This window comes from Didymosphaeria variabile, assembly GCF_027946475.1.
Source record: "Didymosphaeria variabile strain IMI 356815 chromosome Unknown scaffold_2, whole genome shotgun sequence".
NCBI classification, from domain to species: domain Eukaryota; kingdom Fungi; phylum Ascomycota; class Dothideomycetes; order Pleosporales; family Didymosphaeriaceae; genus Didymosphaeria; species Didymosphaeria variabile.
In genome coordinates, this window is record NW_026611621.1 from 3,119,054 (window position 1) to 3,146,421 (window position 27,368).

Here is a 27,368-nt window from a genome sequence, read left to right on the forward strand (position 1 = left end):
ACGATTGGGTACACGAACAATGAAAGAGAAGTTGGCGTCATTGAGACAAAGGGCTCTCAGAAGCTGACGGCGATCAAAACCCGCAAACAGTAACAAGCGCCGCGTAGCTAGACGTGGCCAATCATGTTTCGCATTCTACGTTTGATACGTTTCGGATCGCCTTTGTCCATAAGTTGCTATAGACGGTCGACTTGCATTGCATTGAGGCTTGCGCATTGCAGATCGGGTACGCTTGGTAGATGTATTTTGCATTATATTATAAGATGCTACAAGTCGACAACTTAGTGTTGTCGGGGGTATCCTTGGTTGAAGTAGTGCTCCAATGGAGGCGTAAGAGTGCCTTCGTCGGGGGAAACGTGGATTGTGGGCGGTGTAGGCTCCGATGTCGCATAGGACGGAGGTATTTTCTGATACACGTTCTCACCCGACATTTCAGCAGGGCTTGGGTCATCTCCCTGCATCTCGTAGATGCGCTCTGAGTTGCCTTCAGCCTCGACTGGTTTTTGCGGACCGTAAGATGAAAGCTCAGCCTTGGGATCCATGTCTCCGGCAATCTCGTGCGACATTCCTCCGCCCATTTCAACCTTGAGTTGTTCTCCAGATACTTCATGAGTGGCATGGTGCATAACATCCGTATCCGCGAGCTCATGCTTCGAAGGTTTGGCCTTCCTCCGGCGGTACATAATAAAGGCTACGGCGGCGATTACTCCGACAAGTACAGCGAGACCAACCGAAATGCCTGCGATCGCGCCTGTGCTCATAGACTTGTCGGAGTGGGAACCAGAGCCTCCGGAGTTGTTGCCGGTCCCTGGATTGCCAGGGCTGCCGGCTCCTGGAGTGGTCTCTTCAAGGGGAGGGAGAACTGCGACAATCTCTTCGGCGGTCGAAGACGAGGGATATAGCGCCTGTGACAGATTGAATGTATTTCGCTCGTAATCCGCGGAGAGGTGAGCGCTCTGCAGGAAGGCTCTGCCAAGCACGTATTGGCTGTCGTTTGCTGCACGCTTCAATGGAAAATACATCTTCGATGAAGAAGCGTTGGTTAATTCGGTGGATGCTGTCAGGTAGAAATTGAAATACGGCATGTTGATTGTCACGCCACCGCCGGAGACCTCAGGGCCAATTGTGAAGGTTACGGAAGGATCCTGCTCGAGCAGCGTCTGGTGCAAGCTTGTGCTCATCAAATACAGTGCGGTCGCGTTGTCCCAAGTCAGATTGAACGCCTTTTCGAACTTCTCACACACGCTTTCGGGGAGCCAGATGTCCGGGACCAAAGTGCTGACGTACGCAATGATGCCTGTGTCGAGAAGAGGGTCGTCTGCCAAAGTAGTAGCGATGCTCTGAACTGCGACCTGGAAATCAAATGATTGATCACTCCCAAACGGAAACGTCACGGCATTCGGCCTGAATCGCGTGGAGTCATAACCTCCCAAGACCAAGCTTCCGAGAACTTTTGGGGCTTGGTTATAGGCACCTGCAGTATATGACCAGGACAGGCTCGGAATGGGATCGTCGGTCTTGTTGCGTAGATTCTGCATGAGGCTCGGTATAGGAGTGTTGTAGTCGGTGAAGTTGACTGGACGCGGATTCAAGGACAAAGACCCGAGCCAGAAGCTGTCTGTAACGATGCCGGCAACGGACTGGTTTTTGAGGGTAGGCATATTATCTCCCGCCCAGCCAAGGGTGATGTCGTCCCATCCATAGAGTCCATCGCCATCTTGACCGACGCGCCTCTCCAGCCACGGCTCCAGCCCGTAGAAGTTTTTCTCTTGCCACGTCGAAGAGTTGTCTCGCGCATATAATCGACCGCGATCTTCGGCGCAGTCTTGGTCGTTATTGCTGCAGGCTTCGCTGAGCACCAGCCATGTGGTGGATTGATCGTGGGCGGGCAAGACGCGAAACTGCTGGGCAGGCGTGCCAGCTTGGATGCGAAAAGAACTCCACGGACCTTCTTTGCCGTCCCTGCGGTCAAGGTTAGATGGTTGGAAGCACTGTCGAGGGTTTGCGGGTGAAGCGCGACTACGCAGACTAACCATTCCTGGCTCGGCCTTATCGAGAGGGGCGTCGCTGCATGAGCCACTAGTGCAAGCACCGAAAACACCACGATGAGGACCGCGATGGGCGGTCGCTCGTGGACCATGGTCGCGACGGAGGGCACTCCGAGGAGGAGGAGGAGGTGAGGTCTGACTGACTACGGGCCCAGCGCTCGGGCGATCACATGTGGGTGGGAATATATTGACTCGCAACCTTGGAAAGCAGTTGGCCCCAGGAGACGCGAGGCACCGCACCCTGCGCCCCGCTGACTTGCCGTGCATGGCGACGCCCTAGGACAACAAGGGGAGGTGCGACCATGCGCGTCTACAATATTGGACATGGACGCCTCCGCCGTTGACACGGGGCGTGAGCAGCCGAATACGAGCCCCAGCCCAGCGCCCACTCATGCGCATCGCGGGAGCTTGCGCCAGGGGTTCGACTTTCATTTCCTCCGAGCTTGGGACATCGTGGGGTCGACCAGGGACGGACTGATACAAGTCGCGTCCGTCCTGATCCTCCGCTCTCCCCCCTCCGCGACGCGCCGCGATGCTTCCTCAGGCCGTCTTCGCGCAGGTGCTCCTGGCGACTACGGCTCTTGCGATACCCCAAGGTCAGTCTGACGTCGATCCGCAACTCGCGCCTGCCTGACGTATGCAGCCTCCCTAATAATACAAAACCTCACCCCTACCGACAGCACCACCCATTCGGATCCCACTACCGCCCCAGCAAGGGCCCACCCAGAAAGTACCGTGGATGGATGGGGCGATGGCATCACGGAAACAGCGACAGGCACTTGCGACTCTCCCGACACATGTCCTCCATTCTTAGTTCATGTGGAGACGACGGTGACGGGCTTCGAGGATCTGGCCACCACCACAGCACTGGAATCATTCATACGCGTACAAACTTCGCAACATGGCAGGGCGGACGTCGTTACGACAAGTACACCAAGCCTCGTAAACATACACACCGAGGTGGTGCCAACGACACAGCAACGACTCGGAAGACCCAGCGAGACGCCTGTCGGCATACCGACGCGGCCAGAGGACAGTCCTACACCCGGCGTGCCCCAAGCGACTCCATCTCCAGATTCTTTGTTGCTTGACATTGTATCGCGCATAGCCATATCTGCATCGTCTACTGGGAGCGGATCGAACCCACCCAACAATCGCCTTCCGGCAACGAGTGAGACCGGCCTAAGCAACAATGATGATCCCACTCCTCAAACTCACGCAAATGCGCAATCCCAACAAGCAACAGAAGCTGGTTCAAGCGCATCCATCGCCCCTGTTGGTTCAGCACCCGAGATAACTGCTGGTGGCCAGATAACCTTGGGGTCCGCTATTCTTACTCTTACGCCTGGCTTATCCTCCACGCTCGGTGACGGTGCTACCGCGACATATGTTGAGATCACTACAAATGATGCTGGGCAAACATTGATCACTGTTTCTTCAAACGGTACCGCTGTTATTGCGACCGTCACAGAAGCGCCCGCTGCTGTTACCAAACCAAAAACAGGGTTCGAGGCTAGCATCACGACCGCAGCTCGTCCAGCAACTCTCGACAGTACGGGAGATGACAACACAGTTCCAACGACCTCGAGTAGGGGATCGGCAGTGCCTCAGAAGGCCGCAGACATGGGGCAGTGGTTGTACGTAGGCTTGGGGCTTGTTGGACTTCGACTTGTCGCGGGATGAAATCGGAGCCTGTACATGAGTGCAAAGCTATGCAACCCTCTCCACGGTGGCTAAACGCGCCGGCCCTACTATTTAACACCAGTATGCATCCTCGCCCGACGGAAAGCTACTCGAAGCGTTACAGCGCATGTCTACGCCGTCTCTGCACATGTTCAGGACAGGGTCCATTCCGATGCGTCAAATAGGTCCGGAAAACCATCTTGGGACTTCCTGATCAGAGGGAATATCATACGACTTGTAAGAATTGAGGTTGCGTGCGGAGCAGGTTTCTAAGAGATGAAGAAGCGACATACCGCGGGTCGGCGATGTGTCGCGCAGCGGTAAGATACCCTAATGTATAATATATTCAGTGGAGCGCTATTAGTCTCCAGAGCTACACCTCATGTTAATTGAGAACTCGGATAACAGGCGCCGATCAGGGCTCGCATTGAATACCGAGACGTCCCGTAAGAGTATGCTAAGAGAGGGGGTCGTAGCAACACCTAGACATCTTGATACCCACGTAGCTGTGCAAAGATGTTCAAACGAAGTCTATATGTTTCCGTTCATGTGAGCATGCGTAACAGATTACAACCCGGCACTAAAGACTGAACTTCGCACCAAACCCTACATATCATGTATGAGCATTAGAGATATAGTTTGAAGTTACAACTTAGATGCCTAATCTAGCTGAATTTACCCTGGGACAGATTGTGCAAAAGCTCGCTCTACATATCGTGCGCTGGCCTCTAAGAGAGCCTACCGAAATCAGTCCTGTTTTTCATCACCACCACCGTGTATCTTGAACACCAATACGTACGCTTTGTATGCTTACTGCGACGTTCAGATCCTGCGCATCACTCTGCGATAGCAATTCTCAATCACTGGAGGCAGCTGCATCCCGGCCCAGCACCTTCTTGTTCTACTACTTGCCTACTTTGGTTCCCGAGCACCTTCCCAGCATGCGGCAGTGTTACCTTTGGTAGACAATAAACTCACTTCTCTCTTGTTTACCACCATTCACTTCAGCTCTAGCTATCACAACATCGTTCTCACGCGCAATCTATCCATATTTCCATCTTACACGCAGCTATTCATTACACGTGCAGCATACCGTTCGATACGACTTTGAGCGTTACCAGACGGTGTGATTGACCAACATGCCGAGCAGTGCGAAGAGGAAGTCGGCGAGAGCGGCCAAAGCCCTCGGTATTGCGGCCCAGACTGATTGTACGAATGTGTCAAATCAGCGTTCGGGCCAAGAAGTCATTCCCATACTAATTGACGGGTTGCAAGACGCCAACCCAGAGTGCGAGAAAAGGATGATTTCGGCGTTAGTCAAGACGATGCACATCAACAATGGCTCACGGGACAATACTGCTGCCGGGCCTTCGAGGTCGAAGGTGACTAAGCGAAAGGGCAAGCAGAACGCAGTTGTGCAGGCCTCACAAGATTTGACCGCCAGGTTCTCGAGTCACAAGCAAAGCGGGCAGAAACATGTTGAGCAGGCCTTACCAAAGTTCACCGCTACAAGATCCTCAAAGCTAGAGGATAACAAGAACAACGCAGCTAAACAGGCCTTGCACGACGACGAGACTACCATTCACATGCCCAATGACGTGTAGGAGCACGGCAATACCCCAGAGTGGGAGAAAGCAATGAACAGGATGCTATTCCGGTTGATGCAAACGGTCAATCACTCACAGGACGGTACCGCTGCAAAGCGTCAGCAGTCGAAGGTAACGAACCGGAAGGGCAAGGAGAAGCCAGCCTCGCTGTCTTCACAACACGGTCTCATTGCTGGCTTCTCGCATTACGAGCAGAAGAAGCAGGAGGAAGCCGAGCAGGCCTCACCGAATGTTGCCGCTGCAGGATATTCAAAGTCAGAGGAAAGCAACATGAAGGCAGTTGCGCAGGCCCCAGGTGACGTTACAGTTGCCGAATGCTTGGATTCCAAGCCAAGCAAGCACAAGAAGATTGAGCAGGTCCCACATAATGTTACCGCTGTCGGGCCCTCGAGGTCCAAGCAAAGCATGCAGGAGGAAGCTGAGCAGGATCCAGAGACCGTGACAATTGCTGGGTCCTCGAAGGATATGACCGGACCGGAGCTCATCCACAAACCCGAAACGCGACCACTAACCTGGCCCAAAGGATTTTCGGATGAGTCCATTCACCAACTGAAACGGCATTCCCTCGAACACTTCTCGCGAAAACCTAAGAAAGACCCGACAATTGTCTTGAAACCCGGTCAGCTGGTTCGCACAACCTATCCGAACGTCAACACAGTCTACGATGCCAACTTATTCAAATACATACTCGAGGCAGAAGCACGAGCCGGCCGCATCGAAGCAATAAAGAATAGCGCCATGGTTTTTGAGATGGAGAAGAAGCCTGACAAGCTACAGCAACAGGCCCTTGACCATTTTGAGAAGCAGTGTCGACTATGCTCCCAGGTCAAGATTTTGCGAAGAGAAATGGAGACGCGGATCACCAGGTTGGCTTGTGCCAGTTCCAGAAGTGAACAGGTTCAGCCTTGAGTCACTCGCGCTGATGCAAGGATTGGACTTGAAAGTAGGTAGTTCACACATCGCTATCTTGAACACTCTTGTCCTGGAACGCCTTGTCTATGACAGGCAGACAGTAATACCGTCCTTCCCATCGCCTTTGCGCCCTTGTAAACCCACATATTTGCCAGATCGATACCCGAAGTTCCAATTCTCAGATTGCTTGTACCGTGGTCCTAGGATCTCTTCTCTAACACAGTCGCTCACCTTACGCCCCTATTGTCGCCTACGCAATAGCAAACTTACTTCTCTGCCTCAAGACCTTACCCCATTTATAGATCGCCCAAATTCCAAACATACAAAGCACCATCAGCCCAGCCAAGAAGCTTACACCGCCGTCAATACCCAGCTTCTCGAACATGGGCCGCGCAATGAGGATGGCGGCGAAAGCAAGCAGACTGCGCGCCAGACTGTTGGCCGCGAAGATGGAAGCTGCGTAGCGGGGATAGATATTGGGGATGTAAAGCAAAATAGACTGGAAAATGAAGTAGACACCTTAACGTCCATTAGCTGAGGTGACAGAGATGAAAAGTGGAGGGAGCAGGGCGTCAAGGTGGCTTACCGATGATGATCAGGCCGAAACCGATGGTAGGTGCGATCCAGTGGGAGTGTTCTGCGCGGGCGGTCCATGCGTAGATGAAGAGACCGATTGGCATGAGTGGAGATGCGACAACACCAGGGAGCAAATGATTCTCTAGTTCGCCAAATTTGCCAGAGAAAAGCGCGGGGAAGACGCGATACTTGAGGTAGAAGTACTGGATTATGAAGGCGATAGTTCCGGCAGGAAGCACAGTGAGGAAGACGAGACCGGTGGAGGTGGAGCTGAAGCCAAAGTCGGTCGGGTAGACGATGGGGAGAGACTGCACACCGTCAGCGTCGATCTTGTCGCGGCTAGGAGGGTGGAGAAATGCTCACCTCGAAGAACGAATAGAAGATACCATACGCAAGACCGAGGTACAGCGTCGTAAACCCCAGAGCCGGATCCTTGACATTGAGCACCCAGGGCTTGACTAACGCATCCCACAGCAGCGCGCTAACATGCAGATCCCTCTGCTTGAGTTCCGCCTCGCTGACCAACGCCTTGTTGCCCGTCTCCTCTCTCCGCCTCTTCGCCTCATAGTACAGAATTGTAGGCGCGCTAGTCTCGGGCAGAAGGAAGACCATCAGGATATAGAAAGGTCCCGAGATCATAAGAAGCTCCCAGCTTGAGAACCTCCAGCCCATAGCTTCGACAGCGTAGGAAGATAGCGTAGGACCCATGGCGGGACCTGCGGTGGCAGCCATGGACCAGAGGGCAATGGAGTAGCAGAAAGGGGCCGGGGACCAGATGTCGCCGAAGGAGGCGCCTACGATGCCTAGGCATGGACCGCACATGAAGCCGAGAAGAAAGCGGAGAATCATAAGACCCGGGTAGTTGTTGACTAACGCGGTGGGAATGCAGAGGATTATGAAGAAGAAGCCTGATATTGCGTAGGAGGGACTGCGGCCGATGGCTGGGACTTCACTGAGCGGTGAGAAGAGGAGAGAACCGGCGCCGTAGCCCTGTCATCAAAGGTCAGTGTGATCAAAGATATGTGAGTTTGGGAGGGAACCCACTAAAACGTAGAGAGCGATACCAAGCGCACCCTCAGCATGTGTGACGCCGAAGATCTCGATGACATGTTGTTGGCTGGAAGTATAGATGGATGAGCCAACATACAGTGCGAAGGTCCAAAAGCTATGCACGGTCAACTTGAGGACTCACTGCCTGTATGATTATACATACCAGAGCACGGCTGTGATGATCAGCTTCTGATGGAAAGGCCAATTTTGCGGATTACTCGGATCTTCAGGCCCACTCCAGTCCACAAGGTTCGTTACTGCGATACCAGCCTCTTCTTTTCCCTGGCTAGAAACGTTTTCCTTGGAACCGCTAGGTCTAGGTGTAGCAGAGTTGACCGAAGTCGACGCAGGCGAAATGTTCTTTGGTGCTGCTCCTCTTCGATACGAGATCTTTCCCGTAGTAACAAAACGTAGGAGCGTGCCAACAGCGGAGTGCTTAATGAGGTAGGACATTGTTAGATCAACAGTAATGGTACAAGTTGAAGTTGCCACCACCAATTCCTCTGCTGGAGACTTTCAAGCTCGAGGACTGCTAAGAGATGGAAATCAGTGGAAATGGACGGGACCACATCAAGGTATAGGAACTGCTCTCTATGACGAACATTGTCCCACCTTGTCTGCCTGGCTATGCGACGGAACGGACTTAGCCAAGTCCGTATTCATTAGTCCTCAGCTCTGCGGCTAGGTGCATGGAAAACGTGGATTCTGGTAGCACATAGCATGACTTGGCGTTGTGTACCTGTCAGGAATCTGACAAGTTACATAGTCATGTGACCGCACATGCGGCTATTGTCGTCGATCAGCCTCTAATTGAATAGCATCTGTTTCAGGCCATATACCATAGATGCGTAACGGTCCTGTCGCTGCAATGTCCGTCCAATCGATTGTGATAGATCATGATACTGATGCGGAGAGAAGGACTCCGTAGGTGAGGCATCGAGTAATTGTTCGCTTGGAAGAACTCTTGCTATATGATCGACGAACTGTGTTTCAGTCACAAAACTGGTTCTGGTGTTCATATATGGCAGAACGAGACGACTGTGATTTAAGCTAGACATTAGGGTGTTATCGTCCTGGAAGATGCTTGTTTGGGAGTGAGTCGCTTACAAATGGCCTCCCGCGCCCCCCACTGTCAGATATCTGACCCCCACCCAGCTGGCTCTTTTGCATCAAGCGCGAGCTGTGTATTAGCCATGCTCCGCGGATATGTAAAACTCAGGAAGCCTAGCTCGGACTTTCGCTCTTTCCGTGGTTGTTGCGATATTGTCGAGATCCCGAAGTATGCTATCTGCGGTACAGGCATCGTAGGCCGCTGACCCGCTGAGTAGCAAGCAAGTGCGATTGTAGATCGTAGCAAAATTTAGCGAAGAGATATTCTACTTTTACGAGAGAAGTGGTGACCGCATGACTGTGGGGCTGCAGGGTATCGTGACGCTCACATTTGCTTGACAGCGACCCAGGTAATGCGTTCTGCGCCAACACTGGTTTTAATGATACAGAAGCCTTGCCATTGTAGCTTTCTACAAGGTACGCACCACTGCGGTAGTATTTCGATCGAAACAAGTGATACGCCGTTGTTCGGCACACTTAGGTGTTCCAATACTAGCTCTTCTTCGCAAGTGAAATCCGCGATATAGATGGCTCCTTCAACGGATGCGGACTTGACAAAAGCAACGTCACGGGCAAGGATAAAAATTGTAGCTCGAAGTGTTATTTCTTCATCGACAGCCAGACCACCCAGCGAATGGCTCTAAACAAAGGAAAGAGCATGTAGCCGTAGCCGTTGCTGTAAAGAGTGTAACGATGCCAAGTTTCAACTCGTGCATCATCCAAAAGTGTACAAGGAATACCTCTCGTTCCAAGAGAAGAGACTAAAGCACAGAATGAAATATAACCTTCCAAGCCACAGTACGCCTGGACGAACCTGTCCACTATGAGAAACGCCACCAAAAGCCTGCAATGCAAGGAAAAGGTGATCATGTACAGTGGCCTGCTTTTTACGCCAGTAAAGAATGATGCGGCGCACAAGAGGACAAAACGCTAACAGATTGTATGAGGGTATGTATGGTTCGGTTCGTGGATATGGAGTCGTTTCGACCATGTGTGCGTTCGTGATAGGCTGCGTCGCGGTTGTCCGCTTTGGTGATAGTCGTCCATTTCCATGTCGTGCAACGTCGTTCTGGTCCCAGCCGCCCAAACAGATCATCAACTTCAGTGTTGCAGTTGTTCAACACGAGCGACTGATCAAACCGATGTAGCCGTGGTTTCAATGCCAACGTCTTCTTGTGATACAACGATGCGTCCGTAAAGGTCGACCCTGGTCGCTCTGCGGTGTGCGAGTTGTTGATTACTATGCCAAAGCTTGCAGCTTGTCCCGGTTCCGACGTCCGATACGCGCCGCGGCATGCTTCCTTTGTAGTGCTATAGCCAGAGGCCTCTTCACCGGTCAACCTTTGGATACTCATTGAGCCAGGCCATCACAGCCACACCCAGGGCTACGACTGTAAGCATTGATATTGCCGGTGCACCATGGAGGAGAGCTAGATCGTTTCGATTGGAGCGTCTCGCGAGAGCCTGAGTTGTCTTATTGGTCCCTGCCGTAAGCTCATGCTCGGATGGACGACCATTCTGGCCCTTTTGTACCAGAGTTCCATGGGCGTCTTCAGCTGGATCTCTCTCCTTGATGATCGTGATCTCGCCCTCTTCTGCGTCCTCGGCGTCCACAGAATGTTCGATCTTGTCGTCGATCGCCTCCTGGCCTAATCCACTGTGGCTGCGACGACGCTTCGCTTCCTTGCCTGCCGTTTTTGCGTCATCATTGCGGATGTTCTCAATCATCTCCGCCAGGCTCTTGCGATCAGCCTCTGCAGTTTCGGCGCGCTGCCGGTACTTCTCCATCTGCAACTTCATCTCGGACATCTCGGACATCATCGTGTCGAGTCGCTGTTGGAGGCGTGCCGTGGCAACATCAGTAAGATTCGAAGAGGCAGAGCCATTGGCAATGATTGTGTCGGTCTCATCTGTCTCCTCATGGCTTTCATCCTTGTGGAAGTCTCCATTAGCAGACTCTGATTCAGCGGAATGTCGCTCACGTTCGAGCCGGTTGGCTCTCTCCTCGGCATCCTCCCTTGCACGGCGCTCTTCCGTCAACATAGCTTCAAGATCCCTAAGTCGAACGCCCTGAGACTCTATCTCCCTCTTTGCAGTCTGTAGAGCATCGTTCAATATCGTCATTTGCGCATCAGACCTCACAGGCGATCCAGTGGTCTTCAGCTTCTCGGTGTCCGTCCTCTTCAGTAAGGGGGCATCAGGCTTTTCGGGTAAGGGTTGCTGTGGCGGGGGTGCCGGCGGAGCAGAAAACCTGGCCTTGAGGTTGCCATCTTTAATGGGGGAGATCTTTGTAGAATTGATAGGCGAATGTTTGGTAGAATCCTTCTTTGGATCTGCGGTAAGGATAGCGTTGATGTATGAATGAGTTTGTTGGAGGTCTTGCGACTGTTGTCGCGCAGCTTTCATCTCTGCCTACGGATAAATTAGTACGTGCTCAAGGCGTGCGTATAGTACTTGTCGATGTGTTGACTCACATTCAGTTTCTTGACGACTTGCTCCATTGTAATTGGCTGTAGCCAGAAGTTGGGGTGCCGCGGCTGCTGCATGGCGGCAACGTTGCTTCCCATTACGGCGGGCCCGGGCAGGCGTTGGCCGTTCATCGAACCTTGACTCGGTGTGCGACCTCGCATGTTGATCATCTGTTGCTGACCACCTGGCCCCACCATGTTTGACAGCTGTTGTCCGTCCATCTCGCCAAAGTTGAGGTCCACCATATTGTTACCAGTATTGGAATAAATACCAGCGTGCTCAACGCGGGCAGCAACCTTGTGGTGTACGATGGTCTTCTGGTCCTCGCTCACGATATCGATACCCAGTTCCAGCATGTCTTGTTCACGCAGCTCGTGTGGGTCTGAGTCACGGTTCTCTTGAGACAGCCGCTGGCCATTGACGAAGGTGCCATTGGACGACTTGACGTCGCGGATCCAGATTTTGCCGTTTCGGTCGGCCCATATCTCTGCGTGCTGACGCGAGAGAACTTTCGAGTCGAAGTACCCGTTCTGCGGTGTGGGTATGGTCTTATTGTTTGTCTGTCGGCCAATGCGGAGAACATCTGGGAAGAACGGCACGGTGATGGTCTTCCGTTCGAAAGTGCCGTTCATAGGAATAAGATGCAGTATCGCTTGTGCCTCTTGCATCGGAGTGCGCGGGGCGCCGTTGGTCTGCGACTGGGTGGTGCCGTTGTGCTGCGACGGCAACGGCGCAGGGGAGTGTAACTGTGTCATGGCGGCGGCAGCTGACGGGCCTTGGCCAGCGGAGGTGAGAGATTGAGGACGAGTGTTGGTGATGCCAGCAACAGGTTCCGTTTTTGTCGCAGGCCATAACCCTCTTGGCGCCTTTTTCCGCGCAGCCCAGGTCGAGCCGTCGGCGGTGGGTGAAGCTCCCACGCCGCTCGTTTGTGAAGAGGAAGCGGTCGAGACGGTAGATGTGGACGATGCCTGCGACGATAGCGACGAGGACGAGTTGGAGCGTTGTGCACTTTTCCGGGGCATGAACATCCTAAATTCGTCGCTCATGGGGGCAGCTCCGTTGGGGACGCCGTTAGGCCCGCTCCATCTGTTCTGGAAGTTTACAGGAGGAGCAACTGCCGTCATCACAGTGAATGTGCAGCGCGGCTGCCCGGGTGGACGTTTGCAGGCGCGTGTTTGGCGTGTGCCGTCACTTTTCCCTCATGCAACCCCCGTGGCTGTTGTTGGCTCGTTCTAGCGGGGGACCCACAGCGCGAGCGCCGCCGAGTATCGACAGCAGCGACGGCGATGCAGCAGGCGTCTTCACGCACGCATGGGCTGTGCGAGCGCCTCGGGGGCAGGCAGGCAGGCGGCTTGGGTCGCGATCGTGGGCGCCGGGTTGTCGTGTCGTGTGCTTTTCGTGGAAAGCCCGTGCGACGTCGTCAGGGCAGGCTCGCCGTCAAGGAATGTGCTGCGGAAAAGGAGAGGGTGGAAACCGGACGGATGACGGACGCAGCGATGGAGGTCTGCGATGGGCTGCTGCTCGTGAGATGCACGGCTACGATGTGGAGTCTGGCGTTTTGAGAAGCGGATGAAGTGAGGCCTTGTCCTTCTCCACACGCTGCTCCGAGCGCCGTCGGCAGCCCGAAACGTGATATAAACGGAAGGGCACAAACACCCACAACACAGTACGGCGCAGCAGGAAATTCGAGTGCAGAAGCAGACAAGCCTATACTGGTAGGATACTAGACATTAGCATGTTTCTTGACATCTACATTCCTGGACCGTGTGTCCCTACATGTGTCATGTGACTTATTCCGCATCCATATTAGCTCGCCGACGTGCATGCAGCGTGCGTGGGACCACTGTGACCGACGACAGCCCGCAACCGATTCGACTTCTTTCTACATACATACTCGAGACGCACAGATCACAATGCCTGTCCCAGTAGGAGCAATGCCAGGCGGCCAACATGGCCCATCCACCCTCGACAAACGTGAATGACTAAACCTTGCTCGCACCGGCGCTTCGCTAACAGCATGTAGTCAAGATGGGTGGCATGATGGGAGGATCTGTAGGCCTTATCATCGGCTTCATTTTCGGTGCGCACCATCTCCACGTATGTTTCTCTTAGCTCATGGTATCAGGCTTCACAAACATCGTGCGCTTCGGTCCTGGTCCTAACGGTATGCTTCGGACGCTGGGGCAATATATGGTCGGCTCAGCAGCCACTTTCGGGTAAGCAAACTTATCGCGCAAGGAGAGGAAGCAGCCTGCTAATTGGACACTGTGAAGCTTCTTCATGGCCATCGGTACCACCATCCGCACCGACAGCTCTCCCATCGCCGCCGAGGCCTTCGCGAAGATTCACAGACGGCCAATGATCCTTCCACGTCAATACCAGCACCCACAGACATCTCGCGAGGAGAAGAACTAGGAGGAAAGCATGTACATATATAACAAAGGGGGCTTAAACGGCACTCCCTGCTCTCAGAGCGTGTAAAACATTACGAAGCATCGAGCAGACGGCTATGTAAAATAAAAGGCTGGCGAGCCTATTGATGGCGAGATAGGAATGGGAGCTCGAGGTGCGCTCGTGGCGCATTGATCGTACGCAACCACATTCATCATAAGTTTTGTGTTGACTTTCACCTCAAGATTATAAACTCCGCCCAAAAAAACCTCGCACCCCGCCCAAAAAACCCCTTGCACTCTACCCAAAATCCCCCTTGCACTCTTCCCAAAAAGACCCAAGCACTCTACTAAGCACGTCGAACTTCTCAACTACACTTCTTTTGGACACTGTCGTGTTTGTTGATTACCCCCAGTACCAACCCCAGCTCCGATGGGTTCACGCCACCGCAGTCGAAAATATGACGCGCCCAAATTTATGGCCTCGGAGATCCGATCTCCCCCAAGCGGCTCTTATGCACCTACTCGCGTCTCGAAAAGACAGGCGCCACCAGCCGAATTGTCAGGGTACAAAATCTCATCGCGCAGAGAGACTTCCGCCATAATCGAATTGGCCTCCGCGCTGAGCACGCCGGGGAAATCTAGGCAGCCAAACAACTTCTTGTATTCGGGCGAACTCCACAAGGTCGGCCTCCAACTTGCCTCTAAGATCAGCCAGTCAAAGGCAGCTGGGAAAGCTAAGGCTGAGGTACCTAAACCCGGGAAACTCCAAGTCACAGTCCTCGAGAAGGGTTCCTCGTCTGCGCCGCTGTTTACTCCCCTAAAGGAGATCCAGAAGAGCATGCTGGAGACGCAGGATAGCCTCGAGAAGCTTGATGACATCGATTCAGTCTCCGTCCTCGACGTTGTGCGGCAATGGGAATATGCTATTCGTAGAATCGCGCAGAAGTTCGAGAAGGTTGAGGAACAGCGCATATTCGATCTTGCAGCAGCGATCGACCGCGACAAGAAGCGCGAACAAGTACACAAGCAGCAACTAGCTGCAAAGGATGCAGAATTCGCCGAGACCTTTGAACAGTGTATCGCGGAACTCGCCAAGTGCGATAAAGAGAACACGACCTTGCGAGAGAGCCTCGAGAGGCATGAAGAGAGGCAGTCGGGCTCCGAGAAGCAGATAGTCGCCTTGAAGGGGGGTTTTGAAAAGAGCGCCATCCTCGAGCAGGAAGATATCGAGCGTCATATCAAGAAGAAATATGAGAAGACACTGGCGCATGAACTCGGAAAGAGAGACGAAGAGATGGAGAAGAAGTCAGAGTACCAACAGGTTGCAATCAGGAAAGAAATGGAGGAGATTTTTGACCTGAAGACGACGGCCTGGTTTGGCAAGAAGCAAAGTGCAATGCCACCGCTTCCGACACAATCGCCTTCAGCCACACCTGAGCCGAAGGTCAAACAGGTAGCGTTCACGCCAGAGTCTATCGAGCATAACGTGAACAAGAAGTACGTAAAGCAAATCGAGCATAACCTTCAGAAGAAGGATGAAGAGATGAGGCCGGGGTCAGACAAGCAGAAAGAAGAGATGAAGGCAGACTTCGGAGCGAAGATAACAGACTTGAAGCAGGAGTACGAGAAGAAGCAAAAAGAGCATATAGCGACTGCCACACAAACCGTACCGTTGCCTTCAACCTTACCTGTGCCAGAGATCGACCCGGGAGCGATCACGCCAGAACTCGAGCCTTCATCGACTCTTCAGGCCTTGCCGCCTTCAGCATTGGTATCGTCCGTGGCTCCTGGCAGGAAGCGTGATCCTATGCCATTAACAGGAAAAAGAGCTTACGACCACTTCAATATCTCGCAGACATCTAATCGTGTACTACGGGAGAAGCTATGGAAGAAGGAAGCCAACTCCCACCTGCGCCAACAGATCAAGGAGCTTGAGAAGGCAGTGCCGCCAACCGAGACTAATCCACATGAGCACTACTCTTCCTCTTCGAAGCCTGAGCACCGCAAAACTGACGACGACCCCAACGTTATCGACAGTGCCCAACCGAAGCGCAAGCTGGTTGCAGATGACGGCGCATCTACTACGACCGACACTGCTTCGCTCAAGCGCAAGCGGACCGCAGACAATGATGAACCCGCTGCCATCGACACGCTCTCGCCGAAGAGACCTCGCACGTTGCTCAAGCAGACCGGACTAAAGTCAGAAGCTCGAGCTATTTCTATTCCCGCAAGCCAGCCTCTTACTACGGCTTCGTCCGAATTTGCGCTCCCCACTCCACCAGATAATGCATCTACTGATGCTTCCGATCTTGATCAAGGATTCAATGGCATCATTAGCACTGCGCAGCTACAGAAGCCTCATATATGTGACAAGCCCACATCATTGGCCCCAACGCCAGTCGACCGTAAAGAGTACCCCGTGCGATTACAAGCGGCAAAGAAGGCTAGGCAGCAAGAAAAAGTGAAGATTACACTCTTTCAGAATACCCCGGCACCGACACCGGCTGCTTCGAAATCCGTACTTGCGCCAGAAGTTGCAGCAACTGATGAGAACGGCCAACTCACAGAGAGGGTCATCAAGGTTGAGGGTCTATGGTCAACATCCTACCACGGTCTTCTTCGGTGGAAGACGCTCAAGGACGACATGAGCGAGGACGAAATATATGAACTCTCGCCGTTCTACAACCCACCACCTCCGTCCGTGACCTATCATAGTCTTCCTCAGTGGCAGACTGTTGAGGAAGACGAGGAGCTCTAGGACCTCAACGCTGTGGCGACTTCGATGCAGCGGCCTTTCACGCGAACTCACAGATGTCTTGTACTTTTTGCCGATCTTGAATCTTTTGCAGGTTCCGCGCATCTGAGGAATTGTCTTGCGCTTTACTTGTTCACAGTCTGTCTTCATTCTACTTTGCCTTGCTCAATTCTCCATATCACTGTTGTCCAAGCCAGCCGAGGAGAGAGTGCATGCTCGAATCGGTGCGTCCGCGATCGAAAGCTAGGAGGGAAACGCCCACGCTTAAAGGTTGCTTTTGGCTTAACTTTCTTTCTTTCGTGTGGCTTTTTGTTTAATCAAGACATAATAATGTGGACTGGCACAGACGGCATGATCAAGGTTTCTTTCTTAGTACGCTATCGCGAGACAGAGTAGTAAATAAGCTGGGTGAGCAGCGTGGTATCGAACATTTCGCATGGCAGAACGGTGGTACTTGGCTAGGACGGTGCGTCTAGGATTCGAATCGGCGTCTCAATTGCGTTGCTATTGCATCATTTTCTTTGGCATACGTCCAGGCGTATGTTTAGGCCTGCGGACTTCTCATTTCAAAGATAGTTCTCCTTACATTACGTTAGCTCTAAATGATAATCGAATCTCAGATCACGTGAGCCACCCATACCGTGGACCCGTGGACCCGTGGACGTGCGTTTTCTTTGTCTTACTCTTTGTTTAAGTGCATGAAAGGCTGTCGTGATGTCAAGCATTGGGAAACATGAAGAAATGAACACACGAGAGTAATTTATGCGATTCATTCAAAGATTGAGAGACAAATATCACCAGGAAGCAAAAAGACTAGGAGATTTTCAAAGTAAAACAGTCCTTGTTCGTAAATTGTGCTAGGCTACAATTAATATCCTGACTCTGGTTCCTAGCCCGTCCACACCTTGGGTCCCGGTGGAGTATACGAGGTGGGCACAGGGTAGTAAATATTGATCATGATTCCAGGGTCAGTCGCCTTGTAAGCTCCCGGGAACGACACGAGAGGGCCTGGCGAGCCGCTACCACCGCCCTGTTGACAGTCAGTCTACCCGCAACCAAGGACTTCGAAATTGTGCAAGCACTCACCGTAACCTTAACCTGCGCACAACTAATATAGAATTGCGCACCCCCCGCACTCCCCGCGCTATGCAGCGCAATGTGCTCCACCCTGAAAAGATACTCCCCACTTGGCAAGCTCTTCGGAATCGGCACCGTGACCTGACTCTTCCCCTGGCTGGGCCAAGTCAGACCACCACCAGTGATCGTGGGACCCTGTTCGAAAATCTTGAACCACACGTTGCCGCTGCCGTCCCAGGTGGAGGCGGTCTCTCCGCTAGGCACCTTCGCCATGTAAAATTGGAGAGTGCCCGGGTGCGAGATGGAGGATTGTGCGGTGAAGCCGAGGGTGGAGCCGGCCGCGACTTCGTAGGTTCCTTGGGCGGGGGCGCCGGGGGAGAGCTCGTAGCAGCGGATTTGGTTGGAGGTTACCTGGCATAGAGTGAGTGTGCGTTGCTTGAGTACCATCTGGAAGGTATAGAACGAGGAAAGGGGAAGCATACGTCTGTGACTAAAGGTGGGAGTACAAAGTCAGTGTAATGCTCAGCAATCAGGGAAGTGGGTGAAGTATTACCTGGCCCATTGCTCTGATAGTTTGTCGTCTTACGAACATATTGCCATGCGCCAGTTGCTGAACCGGATGCTACAAGAGCGGGGAAGGTGTAGTGTGCTGAGGCTGTAGCAACGAGGAAAACGGTACTGAAGAACTTCATTTTCTATTGGAAAGGAGGTAATACAGGAGAGTTATGTGAATCCCTGGCTTCGCATCCGTGGCAGATCAAGAACGGGCACTTTATATGCCTTTCAGCTTGTTCCGGGTTCCCTTAACGTTCTCAGCCATGCGCCCACGCATTCGTAGACCCTATCCAAAACGGTCGCACTATGCATGCACCCCAGATGAACGCAGATACGGTAGGTTATCGTACGTTGGGTACGTGCGCGGTGCCGGCGGGTAAAACGCATCCCAATGCCGAGCTTGCAAATTCTATCCGTAGATTAAGCCAATTTGTTGTAGATGAGAACAGTCACGTTTCGAGAGTATGGATTGATTAAGTACCTGATCAGTGTTCGCAACGTGGGAGGCCAGGATTATATTAAGATGGGTTTGGGCTCAATGGCGAAACACCGCGTTTCCCAGGCGAAGAGAGAAGACCACCCTGCGAGCGCGGGAGAAACCGCGGAACTAAGTGTTTCTAGATTCTAGTTCTGCACTTGCTTGCTTGTGTGCAATCATAGCTGATTGCGTCTACGTGTTGTTCGTTCCGAAGCAGCAGTTTCGCGAGTAGGAGTTGCAATTCAGATATGGGGCTGGGTGACACGCTAAATTCGGTCAGCTAGCTCGTTGACAGCAAGATGGCAGACACCGAATCAATATGGATACTATGACGCAGTCCAAGGGCTGCCCAAATCAGACAATCAACAGTGAAAAGGATGTAGGAACGGTGTTGGGTACCGTACACACAGCGGAAGTTGATTGTATTGTTTCATTTGGCAGCACTCTTCTATGACGTGCGTATACATAGGCGAATGAGCTTGGTGGGCGAGTGCTTAATGCAGTAGTCCAGACCCGTCGTGATGACAGTACATGCTATAATACAGCTGATATTGCGACAACATCTAGGGAATCTGTCAGCTCAATTCCGAAAACCAGGTCATATCGAGTTCGCTCAAGCAGGCAGTCGAGGCCCGAAGACAGGACGCATGCACGCCACTTACAAACGTAACAAAAGAACGTACCCCACGCCTTACGCAGCACTCCTTCGTTCCACAAGAGCCTTCAATTTCTCTTCCTCTTCTTCGAGCTCCCCAACCTCGTAGTATAGTTCATCCCCTTCATCCGGGTATCCAAATATGCTCCTCCAGACGCGCTCCCCCAACCCCTTCTTCTGCGCCATAGCCAATACCATCACAATCGGCAGATGCCATACACTGGCCCAGAAAAGTCCTCTCGCAGTTCCCTTGTGTCCCTGTTCGCGCCAAAACTCCACAGCCTTCCACGCCATCCAGCCATTTACCAAGCTGCTCGTAGCGATGAAGCTCCAATCCGTGACACCACAGAATGAGAGCCCAATGCAAACAGGAAACATGAGGATGGCGTAGCGGAGGGCCACGCGGCCGTTCTGCGCAGGATTGACCCAAGCCAGCATGCGGTAACCGGCGTGCTTGTATTCCTCGCGGATGGACCACGAGAGGGAATTGAAATGCGGAAATTGCCAGGCGAAGAGGAGCGCAGCGCAGAGCCAGCCTCCTGCACTTCCTTCTCCGAAAAGTAGTTCCTGCCATGTGCCGTCGTGGGCACATTGTCCCGCTGCAGCGGTCCAACCCATCAGGGGGGGAATGCCGCCTACTACAGCTCCGATCCAGGTATTAAGAACGTGCATCCGCTTCAAGGGAGTGTAGCAGCCAGCGTAAAGCACGATGTTCGTAAAGCCCAGGAAAGTGGTGGTAGGGTTAACGCCATAATACAAGGCACCGGTACCAACTACTCCGCATGTAATAGCAAAGGCCATGGCACCTCTTGTGCTAATCAGTTTGCGCACGAGAGGACGGTTCCGCGTACGGCTCATTTTGGCGTCGTGTTCGGGCTCCATGAGCATGTTGAAAGCATTGGCCGAGGCTGAGCATAGCGCTGTTCCTGATGTAAGGAAGAACAGCGTGAGCGTAGAGAGCGAAGGCGTAGCGGTTGCGGCCGGAGCAAGGAGACCGGGTACGGGGTATAAAGAGTATGCGGCGGTGGCAGTAAGCACAACAAGGAAGGAAAGTCTAGGTTTCGATAAAGAGAGGTAGGTCGTAAAGACTCGTTTGAATGACCGTTGAGGCAGCTGCGAGGAGATGTCTGCTAATTGCGCTGATGCGTCCAGCGCTATAGGATAACGTTTTTCTGCAATTTCGCCGGCATCTCCTTCCCGTCGTCTTTTGCGCCGCCGATGCGGAAGCGCATCTTCTACAGACGTCCCCACAGGTTCAGATTGCGGAGCGCTGCTGGCTGGCGCTGCCTCGCCTGCCCTAGCCGAAGCAATCGAACTTTGTATGTCCCTTCTGGACCGCGCCAGCGACTGACCAAGAGTCTCTCTGAGTGTAGAATTGGTCCAGAAGTAATCTTTGCTGAACGAATTCCTGCTCTTCCCTACCGCGACCGCGTGCCGGCTAGATGACATGTTCGAGAACGGCTGCCGGCGGGGCATCGGCGCTCGAAGAAGCTTGCGCCAACATTGTGAACACACGGAGCTTGTGTCCTGCGTGTTAATCGATCGAATTGGCGGCGCTCGGAGGCCCATTGCGGGTTGGGTTGAACTGTAACTTTTCTGCCGGATGCAAGTTGCACATGGAGTGACACGCGCCAAGGATCGGTGCGAGTCGGGCCGAGTCGCGACTATGCGCGATTATGCATCCATGGATAGGTAAGAATCACGCGCAATTAGAGAAGACCATAGATAGTGATAAAAGGCACTGCACAAGTCACCAGCAGCATAAGATACATATTGAACTGTAGACCGCAACGGCTATTATACATTGCTCAATCGAGTCTAAACGGGCGGGCAGAACACCCCTCTCTTGCCTCCCAGTGCCTGAATCAATACATGGCGAACAGCTCAATGATGATGGTACAAAACGTTCACTGGTCTTCTCCAACGGACACCTAGTCTTCATCACCTTCCCCAGTGTCTGAAATGTACTCGAACTCCCCGGGTACTGATGCCTCTGCGTCTCCTTCTTCCACCAGGTTGTCATCTACATCTTCTGCTTCAGGACCAGCTTGTACTCCGGCCGGTGCGTGGTCGCCTGACGAACCTGTTGCACCAGGTGCGGGAGCTTGCACTGCCTTTTTGACCTTCAGCTCGAGCAGACTTTTCGGCTCTGAAGGCTTCGTATCATGAACAAGTACAACACCACCAGTAGGCTGCTTATTGTTAGATGGAAATAACTAGAAACGTTTTGCGTGCAACTCACCTTCTTGACAGGAATAAATCGCTCTTCGGGGAAGCTGATGTACTTCACCTGACCGGGCAATACGCGCGACATGTTCTCAAGGTCGTAGCCAACCTTCTCCTTCTCGGCCTTCTTCTTTGACGACTCCGCAGCCGGAGTGCCCTCTTTCTCTTTATCGTCTTTCTTCTCCTCATCTATGTCCATCTTATCATCGTCTGAAGCTTGGATCTTGGGTGTCGTGGGTGATTGGTCGACATCCATGCTCTCTCGTCGTTGTTGTCGCGCCTTCACTGCTTTTCGTCGCTTATCTTGGGCAGTCGTGGACAAAACCGCCGTCTTGATCGCTTTCGGTGCTTCTTCCGCCTTGACCTCCTGCTCAGGTGGGTAATCGAACATGCTTGGCCGGGTGTTGCTATGGAACTTGAAAGTCGGAATCTCGAGATCCTGGTCCACGCCAATGATAGCCGTGGGCGTGAAACTGAGGGAAAGGAAGTGTGTCAACGGGAACCAGTACCAGTATTGCGTGAAGACTGCCATGCCTACGATAGCAGTCATGTTCAAGTTGCCGGTCTGTGTCTGAAGGCCGATTGTGCAATTCCGGCCACCTGCGTCAATGATGCCCAGGGCAAGTGCGCAACCGAACTTGGCCATGGCGTCCTCGTGTCGGTCGCCAATGATCTTGGTGAGTGTCTTACGAATCGTGGCCACCTTGGGGTTCATGGCCTCGTTCTGTTGTACCATTATCATGGCGAGAGAAATGAGAGCACCTTGTCGGACAAAGTCGGTCGAGTCCTTCATCATCGGCTCCAGGAGATCGATAGCTTCGTCGAGACCAGTACCTGCGCAGGCAATACCGAGAGCCATGGTAGCACCGTACCTGACGTGAGGGTTGTACGACTCGGCCAGAAGCTCAACCATACGGGGTACGCTTCCAGGTTTCCTGAATAATACAAATCCCAAACTCATAACTGCGACCCGGCGAACATCGTCGTTGACATCGCTGACAGCAACATGGAGCAACCTACGCACCGCCTTGTTGCTGCTTGTGCCGCAGTATGCAAGAGCAAGGGTCATTATACCTCCATAACGTAGGGTCGGGTCGGGGTCATCAAGTAGGCCGTTGATGAGTTCGTCAGCGGCCTCCTCCCGAGCATACATAATCAGAGCCATGCCCATAGCCAGACCTCGAACAATCTTCTCGTGCTGAGTGTCGTGAGCATATTGAATCATATCTTCGAGCGCCTTGATGTTTCCGGTGCCGAGCATGACAAGACCCATGGAAAGACCGACGGCTTCTCCGTTGATGGCTGAGTCGGTGTAGAGAATGGCCTTGAAGGCCTCAAAGATCTCCTCTGAACCTGTGCCCATGCCGGCGACACCCAGGCCAAGGGCACCGCCATGCTGAATGACCTCTTCCGAGGCATTTTGGAATTGTTTCAGCAGGTAGTCCAGCACGTGGGTTCCGTGGTTTGAGTAAATCAAACCCAAAGCGTAAAGTGATCCGCCCTGCTCGTAGTGACTACCTGACGATACGGTATCCTTGGGCAGGTAAGGGTCGAGCAACTTCTGTCCTTGGGTGATGTTACCGCGGTGGATTACACCCAAAGCAGCTGTAGCAGTGAATTTGGACCAGTTGACAGCCTTGCCCAGCCAATCTAAGTTCTCCCGGAAGAAAGTATCGTTGGTTGTACCGGCATTCATGAACGCATTTGCGAAAGTAACGCCGGTGTGGAAGATGGAATTCCTTGACTCCAAGCTGTCCCGGATCTTGTTGAGAATGTTCTTGTCCGCATGATTATTCCGGTACAAGAATTCAAGATTGAGCTCAATGCTCTTGGTACCTTGAAGCACCTCACGTACCGATGTGAAAGCTTTCATTTCTTCTTCTGACGCGGTTTGCTGCTTTGTGCGTGAGACAACAGTAGATACGTTGCTCGTGTCGATGTTCGAGAGAAGTCCTTCGGTCTCTCCAGCCTCTTCAGACTGAGGTTTCTGTGAGGCGTCACCGTTAGCCGAGGGTTTGTCCTCATTCTTCTCCTCCTTTGGTAGCTCTTCGATCACTTTTGCCAGGAATTCCTGCGTGCCATTTTCATATATGTCGAATGCGATTTGGTAGGCGATAGCGAGCGACTTGCTGTCACCGCGCTTAATGAGTTGCTGGATGAGGTTCGACGCCAAAGTATGTTGGTTTAGATAGACGACGCATTTCGCGATAGAGAAATAATCCGGATTGGCGATCTCGTTCAACAGATCGAGTATGAGGCGCAAGATCTAGGTCGCATTAGCTCATTTTTTCTAAGAAGCCGGATATTCTTACCTCATTCCTCAGACCCCGTTCCTGCACTACATTCATGCATATGTCCAGAACGTACTCCATCAACTCTTCGCTCTTGCTAGGCGAGCCGGCTGGCTTCTTGCCCTGCTTCTTCTCTTCTTGGCTCGCTTGGAGGAAACATTCTCGTAGAACTTCCAGATTTCTAGCTTCAATGGCTATTCCGACGACCTGCTTGTAATCGCCGTTCTCATAGCAGCTTTCGAAGATTCGCCGTATGGTCGCTTGGAGGTTCTTCTGTACGCTCCGCTGCAGGACAAGAGGAGTAGGATGGGCTCCTGCAATACCGGCATTGCCGCCACCAGGAAGGTTAGGATCGAATGTGGACGAATCCTCGCGGGACAGTAACGACTTCGAAGGCAAAGCCGACTGTGAGAAAGGCGTTATTGGAGATGTCAGGCCTGCTGATGTACTAGCGCCTCCCGCGGCGTTGCGGTCGAAAGACGTCGTTAGCTGGGGTGGGGCTTGGTTCGCTCTGCTTATCGGTGTCGGAGGGTTATGCATGGCGGACAAGGCGATATACGTATCTAGACATTTGGCTATCGCCACCGTTAGTCTCGCGTATGACAGTGGAATGGAACCCTTGGGCAATATAGAAAGAAAGTCGTTGTCCGAAGGTGGGCTTTCTGTAATTGCGGGGACCGCTCACCCAAGATTGTCTCCTCAAACTCCCCCGCATGATGGATATCGAACAGCTTGCCAGCACCGAGCGCAAAGACCATACTTTCGTTGTATTCTTGCAGCTGATAGTAGACCTTTGCCGCAACGAGAGCTGCGAGTTCTCGCTCCGGGAACGACTCATCCTCGTAGAGGGCCTCACTATGACGGTTAGCATCGATGTCTCTGATCTTACATGTATCGGCCAATGTCTGGGGGCGCTTACATTTGACTGACAGAGCCAGCGACTTCCGGCCACAGCAGGTCGATTTCCTCGTTCAACCGATGTAGAGCGAAGGACCGCAAGGCCGGATCTGGTTCGGAAAGAAAGCCGACAACGCCGGCAGCTGAGGTGAGGCCGACCATGTTACGATATACTTTGCGGTTTGTGGGTATATCTCAGCAGGATGGAAGGTAGCCCGCGATGCTGGTGTTGCAGGTGCGAGCTGGCGAAGGCGGTAGAAGGAGACGGAGCTGGGAGTGGCGCCCCAGCAGGCGAGCTCTCGGAACCGAAGTTCAGCGGCAGTGTCGTTCAAGGCGTCGGAAAAGACCTGCGGGGTGAGGGGCACGCGGTCAAAGGAGGGAGCGTGTAGAATGAAGATGGCAGTTGTGGGTGGGTAAGATTTGGTGATCCACGCGCGCGAGGTCTCAAGACAACACAGTCGGAGCTTCTGCTTCTGACGACAGGGGTCCGTGCGCGCTTTCCGATTACCAAAGCTAGGCAGCACGATCCCGTTTGTCCTGAGAAGTCTCAACCAGTTCGAGGCTGGTCAACAAGTTTGGAGCCCATCATTACCTTTTCTACATACAAGCGTCTTTGGTGGCAGTCTGTCCATACGATGCACTACCGGAGTAAGGTCGGCTATCCAACACATAATCGGCATATTCTATATCCCCGATGCAGATGTTAGAGTCGCGACAGGTGGGGTCACTATTGGTGCAGTCAGTTGCTTGTGACTCGTCGAAAAATGTCCAGATTCAGATAATAGTAGGAAGCACGCGTTCACCGATGTCGGAAGCCAAATGTTTCTCGCAAAAAAGGGGGGTATCATTGACTTTCAAACTCCGTACTCGATGCTATCAGAAACCCCGGTAGACCAGACTCGTGACCGAAGCCCAGGATGCTCGAACAGCCCAAGGCTCGGAAGAGTACAAATACTAATAATACGTGCCGTCGCTGCGAGCTAATCTGGCAACTCGTCGGTAGCCTTGCGCACCGGCAAGCCCAGCACTTTGAATCAGAGCCTCAACGTCAACATGACAGTTGCCAGTCTTCGCTCCCACCGCGTCAATGGTACACTACCGCTTGGGAGGTGTAACTTCGCGCGACAGGACCCTCAGATTGTTGATCATCCCGTTGATCAGAGGCTCGAAGTCGTTTGGCTGCTGATTCCTCACTCGGTCACCCTGCTCAAGGAGGACATTTGAGTCCAACTCCAGCTCAAGTTCGTGGATCCTTTGATTATCCTGCGTGACCTGGGTCAAATCGATCTGAAACGCATCTTGGTATGAGTACGACATGCGGTCTTTGTAGCGCTTCATCGCTTCAACCCCTCTGCCCTTCTCAACCACCTCCTGCAGGCCACCTAAAGGCCCTGGGAAGACTATTTCGATGTTGACACCAATTCGATAGTCCCATTCCGTTTGTGGCGAACTAATCTCGAGGTTGTTCACTTTGTGCTTGATGATCGCTGCGACAATCTCACCCGTCTTCTGGTCGCGCGACACGCGTATGCGTTCTTGCTTGCTGCTGGCCCTGAGGATGTTCTGTGCCGCGGGAGAAAGCCGAGACAAAGCCTCTGAGTCAAGTTCATATTGCTGGTCAACGAGTCTAGTGTGTTTATATTGGATTTCCGGTCGGTTATTTGGGTTGCCAGGTTTGGATTGGAATACCTGCTTGTTCAGGTACTTGTTCATTTGCTGATGCTGTTGGAGGTCCATCGTGCTCTCAAACTTGGTCTTTTGGCTGACTCCGGGATGGAGCACACATTCAGTGCTGTGGACTCCTGTGAGGCGCAGATCTGATTCGCGCCAAACAATATGTCCCCAACGGGCCTCCACTTCCACAGTCGTATCTGGCGCCTCCTGAAGCAGCGCCCGTATTCGATCATTGACGATGATGTTTGTAAAGAGGAAATCACATACTTTACGTTGTATCTCGTCGTAGACGCGCGGATCGTGGGATATGGGCCGCTCGAAGCCTGCTAGAGCCGCAGACGCTGTAGGGTGCGGAGTACTCGACGGTTGGGCTTGCGACTGGCCATTGCGCGATGCGACTGGCGGTGGTTGTGATTGGGAGGGCTGCGGTCGCGGTGGAGGTTGCGATTGCGATTGCGGATGCGGTTTGGGAGGTTGCTGGCGCTGGCGTTCGTTGATATCTTGTTGGAGTGTCTTGCCGTCGTAGACTTCGTCCTCGCGAACGGCCCAGATGGGCTTTGGGTCGTGTCGCTTGCGTTTGCGACTCATAAGGCTGGTGTGTGACTGTCTAGGAGTGGCCGGGAGAGTCGCGCTCGAGAGCGCAGGGCTCGGCGCTAGTATGGTGTTATGCGAACCCGACGGCGAGCGCCGCGGGAGTGCCTCTGACACAGGGTTAACTAAGGCGGCAATGTCCATGTTGGCGGAGTTGTGTGGGCGGCACAAGTATGGCTTGTGCCAGTGTTCTTTGTAGTCGCAACACTGCTTGGCACCTGCCTGAAGCCGCGCCGGGTGACTAAGCTAAGCCTCGCCGGGTCTTTGTAGTGAATGAAGGAACTTTGAGATGACACATGGGCCATATTGCGAAAGACACCT

General features: G+C 53.0%; 11 protein-coding genes across 11 annotated transcripts; 4 read left to right on the top strand and 7 right to left on the bottom strand.

Moving 5' to 3' along the window:
- Positions 1–281: 281 nt before the first annotated feature.
- Positions 282–2,036, bottom strand: N0V89_002726 (uncharacterized protein; the record flags this gene model as incomplete). Its single annotated transcript, XM_056211533.1, has 1 exon — positions 282–2,036. One exon carries the CDS (start codon positions 2,034–2,036, stop codon positions 282–284), a length of 1,755 nt encoding a protein of 584 aa, XP_056075006.1.
- A 544-nt stretch (positions 2,037–2,580) lies between these two features.
- N0V89_002727 (uncharacterized protein) lies at positions 2,581–3,731 on the top strand (the record flags this gene model as incomplete). The annotated part of the gene is made up of 2 exons (XM_056211534.1): positions 2,581–2,644; positions 2,692–3,731. The coding sequence occupies 2 exons, from the start codon at positions 2,581–2,583 to the stop codon at positions 3,729–3,731; spliced, it is 1,104 nt and encodes a 367-aa protein (XP_056075007.1).
- A 1,139-nt stretch (positions 3,732–4,870) lies between these two features.
- On the top strand, positions 4,871–6,247 carry N0V89_002728 (uncharacterized protein; the record flags this gene model as incomplete). Its single annotated transcript, XM_056211535.1, has 2 exons — positions 4,871–5,331; positions 5,377–6,247. 2 exons carry the CDS (start codon positions 4,871–4,873, stop codon positions 6,245–6,247), a joined length of 1,332 nt encoding a protein of 443 aa, XP_056075008.1.
- A 253-nt stretch (positions 6,248–6,500) lies between these two features.
- N0V89_002729 (uncharacterized protein) lies at positions 6,501–8,329 on the bottom strand (the record flags this gene model as incomplete). The annotated part of the gene is made up of 5 exons (XM_056211536.1): positions 6,501–6,769; positions 6,837–7,134; positions 7,190–7,816; positions 7,871–7,991; positions 8,040–8,329. The coding sequence occupies 5 exons, from the start codon at positions 8,327–8,329 to the stop codon at positions 6,501–6,503; spliced, it is 1,605 nt and encodes a 534-aa protein (XP_056075009.1).
- A 1,986-nt stretch (positions 8,330–10,315) lies between these two features.
- On the bottom strand, positions 10,316–12,579 carry N0V89_002730 (uncharacterized protein; the record flags this gene model as incomplete). The annotated part of the gene is made up of 2 exons (XM_056211537.1): positions 10,316–11,398; positions 11,461–12,579. The coding sequence occupies 2 exons, from the start codon at positions 12,577–12,579 to the stop codon at positions 10,316–10,318; spliced, it is 2,202 nt and encodes a 733-aa protein (XP_056075010.1).
- Positions 12,580–13,368: 789 nt separating this feature from the next.
- On the top strand, positions 13,369–13,870 carry MGR2 (subunit of TIM23 translocase complex; the record flags this gene model as incomplete). Its single annotated transcript, XM_056211538.1, has 4 exons — positions 13,369–13,429; positions 13,479–13,535; positions 13,581–13,671; positions 13,729–13,870. The coding sequence occupies 4 exons, from the start codon at positions 13,369–13,371 to the stop codon at positions 13,868–13,870; spliced, it is 351 nt and encodes a 116-aa protein (XP_056075011.1).
- A 408-nt stretch (positions 13,871–14,278) lies between these two features.
- On the top strand, positions 14,279–16,606 carry N0V89_002732 (uncharacterized protein; the record flags this gene model as incomplete). The annotated part of the gene is made up of 1 exon (XM_056211539.1): positions 14,279–16,606. The coding sequence occupies one exon, from the start codon at positions 14,279–14,281 to the stop codon at positions 16,604–16,606; it is 2,328 nt and encodes a 775-aa protein (XP_056075012.1).
- An 886-nt stretch (positions 16,607–17,492) lies between these two features.
- N0V89_002733 (uncharacterized protein) lies at positions 17,493–18,127 on the bottom strand (the record flags this gene model as incomplete). The annotated part of the gene is made up of 2 exons (XM_056211540.1): positions 17,493–17,633; positions 17,690–18,127. The coding sequence occupies 2 exons, from the start codon at positions 18,125–18,127 to the stop codon at positions 17,493–17,495; spliced, it is 579 nt and encodes a 192-aa protein (XP_056075013.1).
- Positions 18,128–19,404: 1,277 nt separating this feature from the next.
- COX10 (Protoheme IX farnesyltransferase, mitochondrial) lies at positions 19,405–20,817 on the bottom strand (the record flags this gene model as incomplete). The annotated part of the gene is made up of 1 exon (XM_056211541.1): positions 19,405–20,817. One exon carries the CDS (start codon positions 20,815–20,817, stop codon positions 19,405–19,407), a length of 1,413 nt encoding a protein of 470 aa, XP_056075014.1.
- A 482-nt stretch (positions 20,818–21,299) lies between these two features.
- Positions 21,300–24,944, bottom strand: RPN2 (proteasome regulatory particle base subunit; the record flags this gene model as incomplete). Its single annotated transcript, XM_056211542.1, has 5 exons — positions 21,300–21,560; positions 21,611–23,860; positions 23,907–24,460; positions 24,571–24,740; positions 24,805–24,944. The coding sequence occupies 5 exons, from the start codon at positions 24,942–24,944 to the stop codon at positions 21,300–21,302; spliced, it is 3,375 nt and encodes a 1,124-aa protein (XP_056075015.1).
- Positions 24,945–25,877: 933 nt separating this feature from the next.
- On the bottom strand, positions 25,878–27,191 carry N0V89_002736 (uncharacterized protein; the record flags this gene model as incomplete). The annotated part of the gene is made up of 1 exon (XM_056211543.1): positions 25,878–27,191. One exon carries the CDS (start codon positions 27,189–27,191, stop codon positions 25,878–25,880), a length of 1,314 nt encoding a protein of 437 aa, XP_056075016.1.
- Between the last annotated feature and the right edge of the window lie 177 nt (positions 27,192–27,368).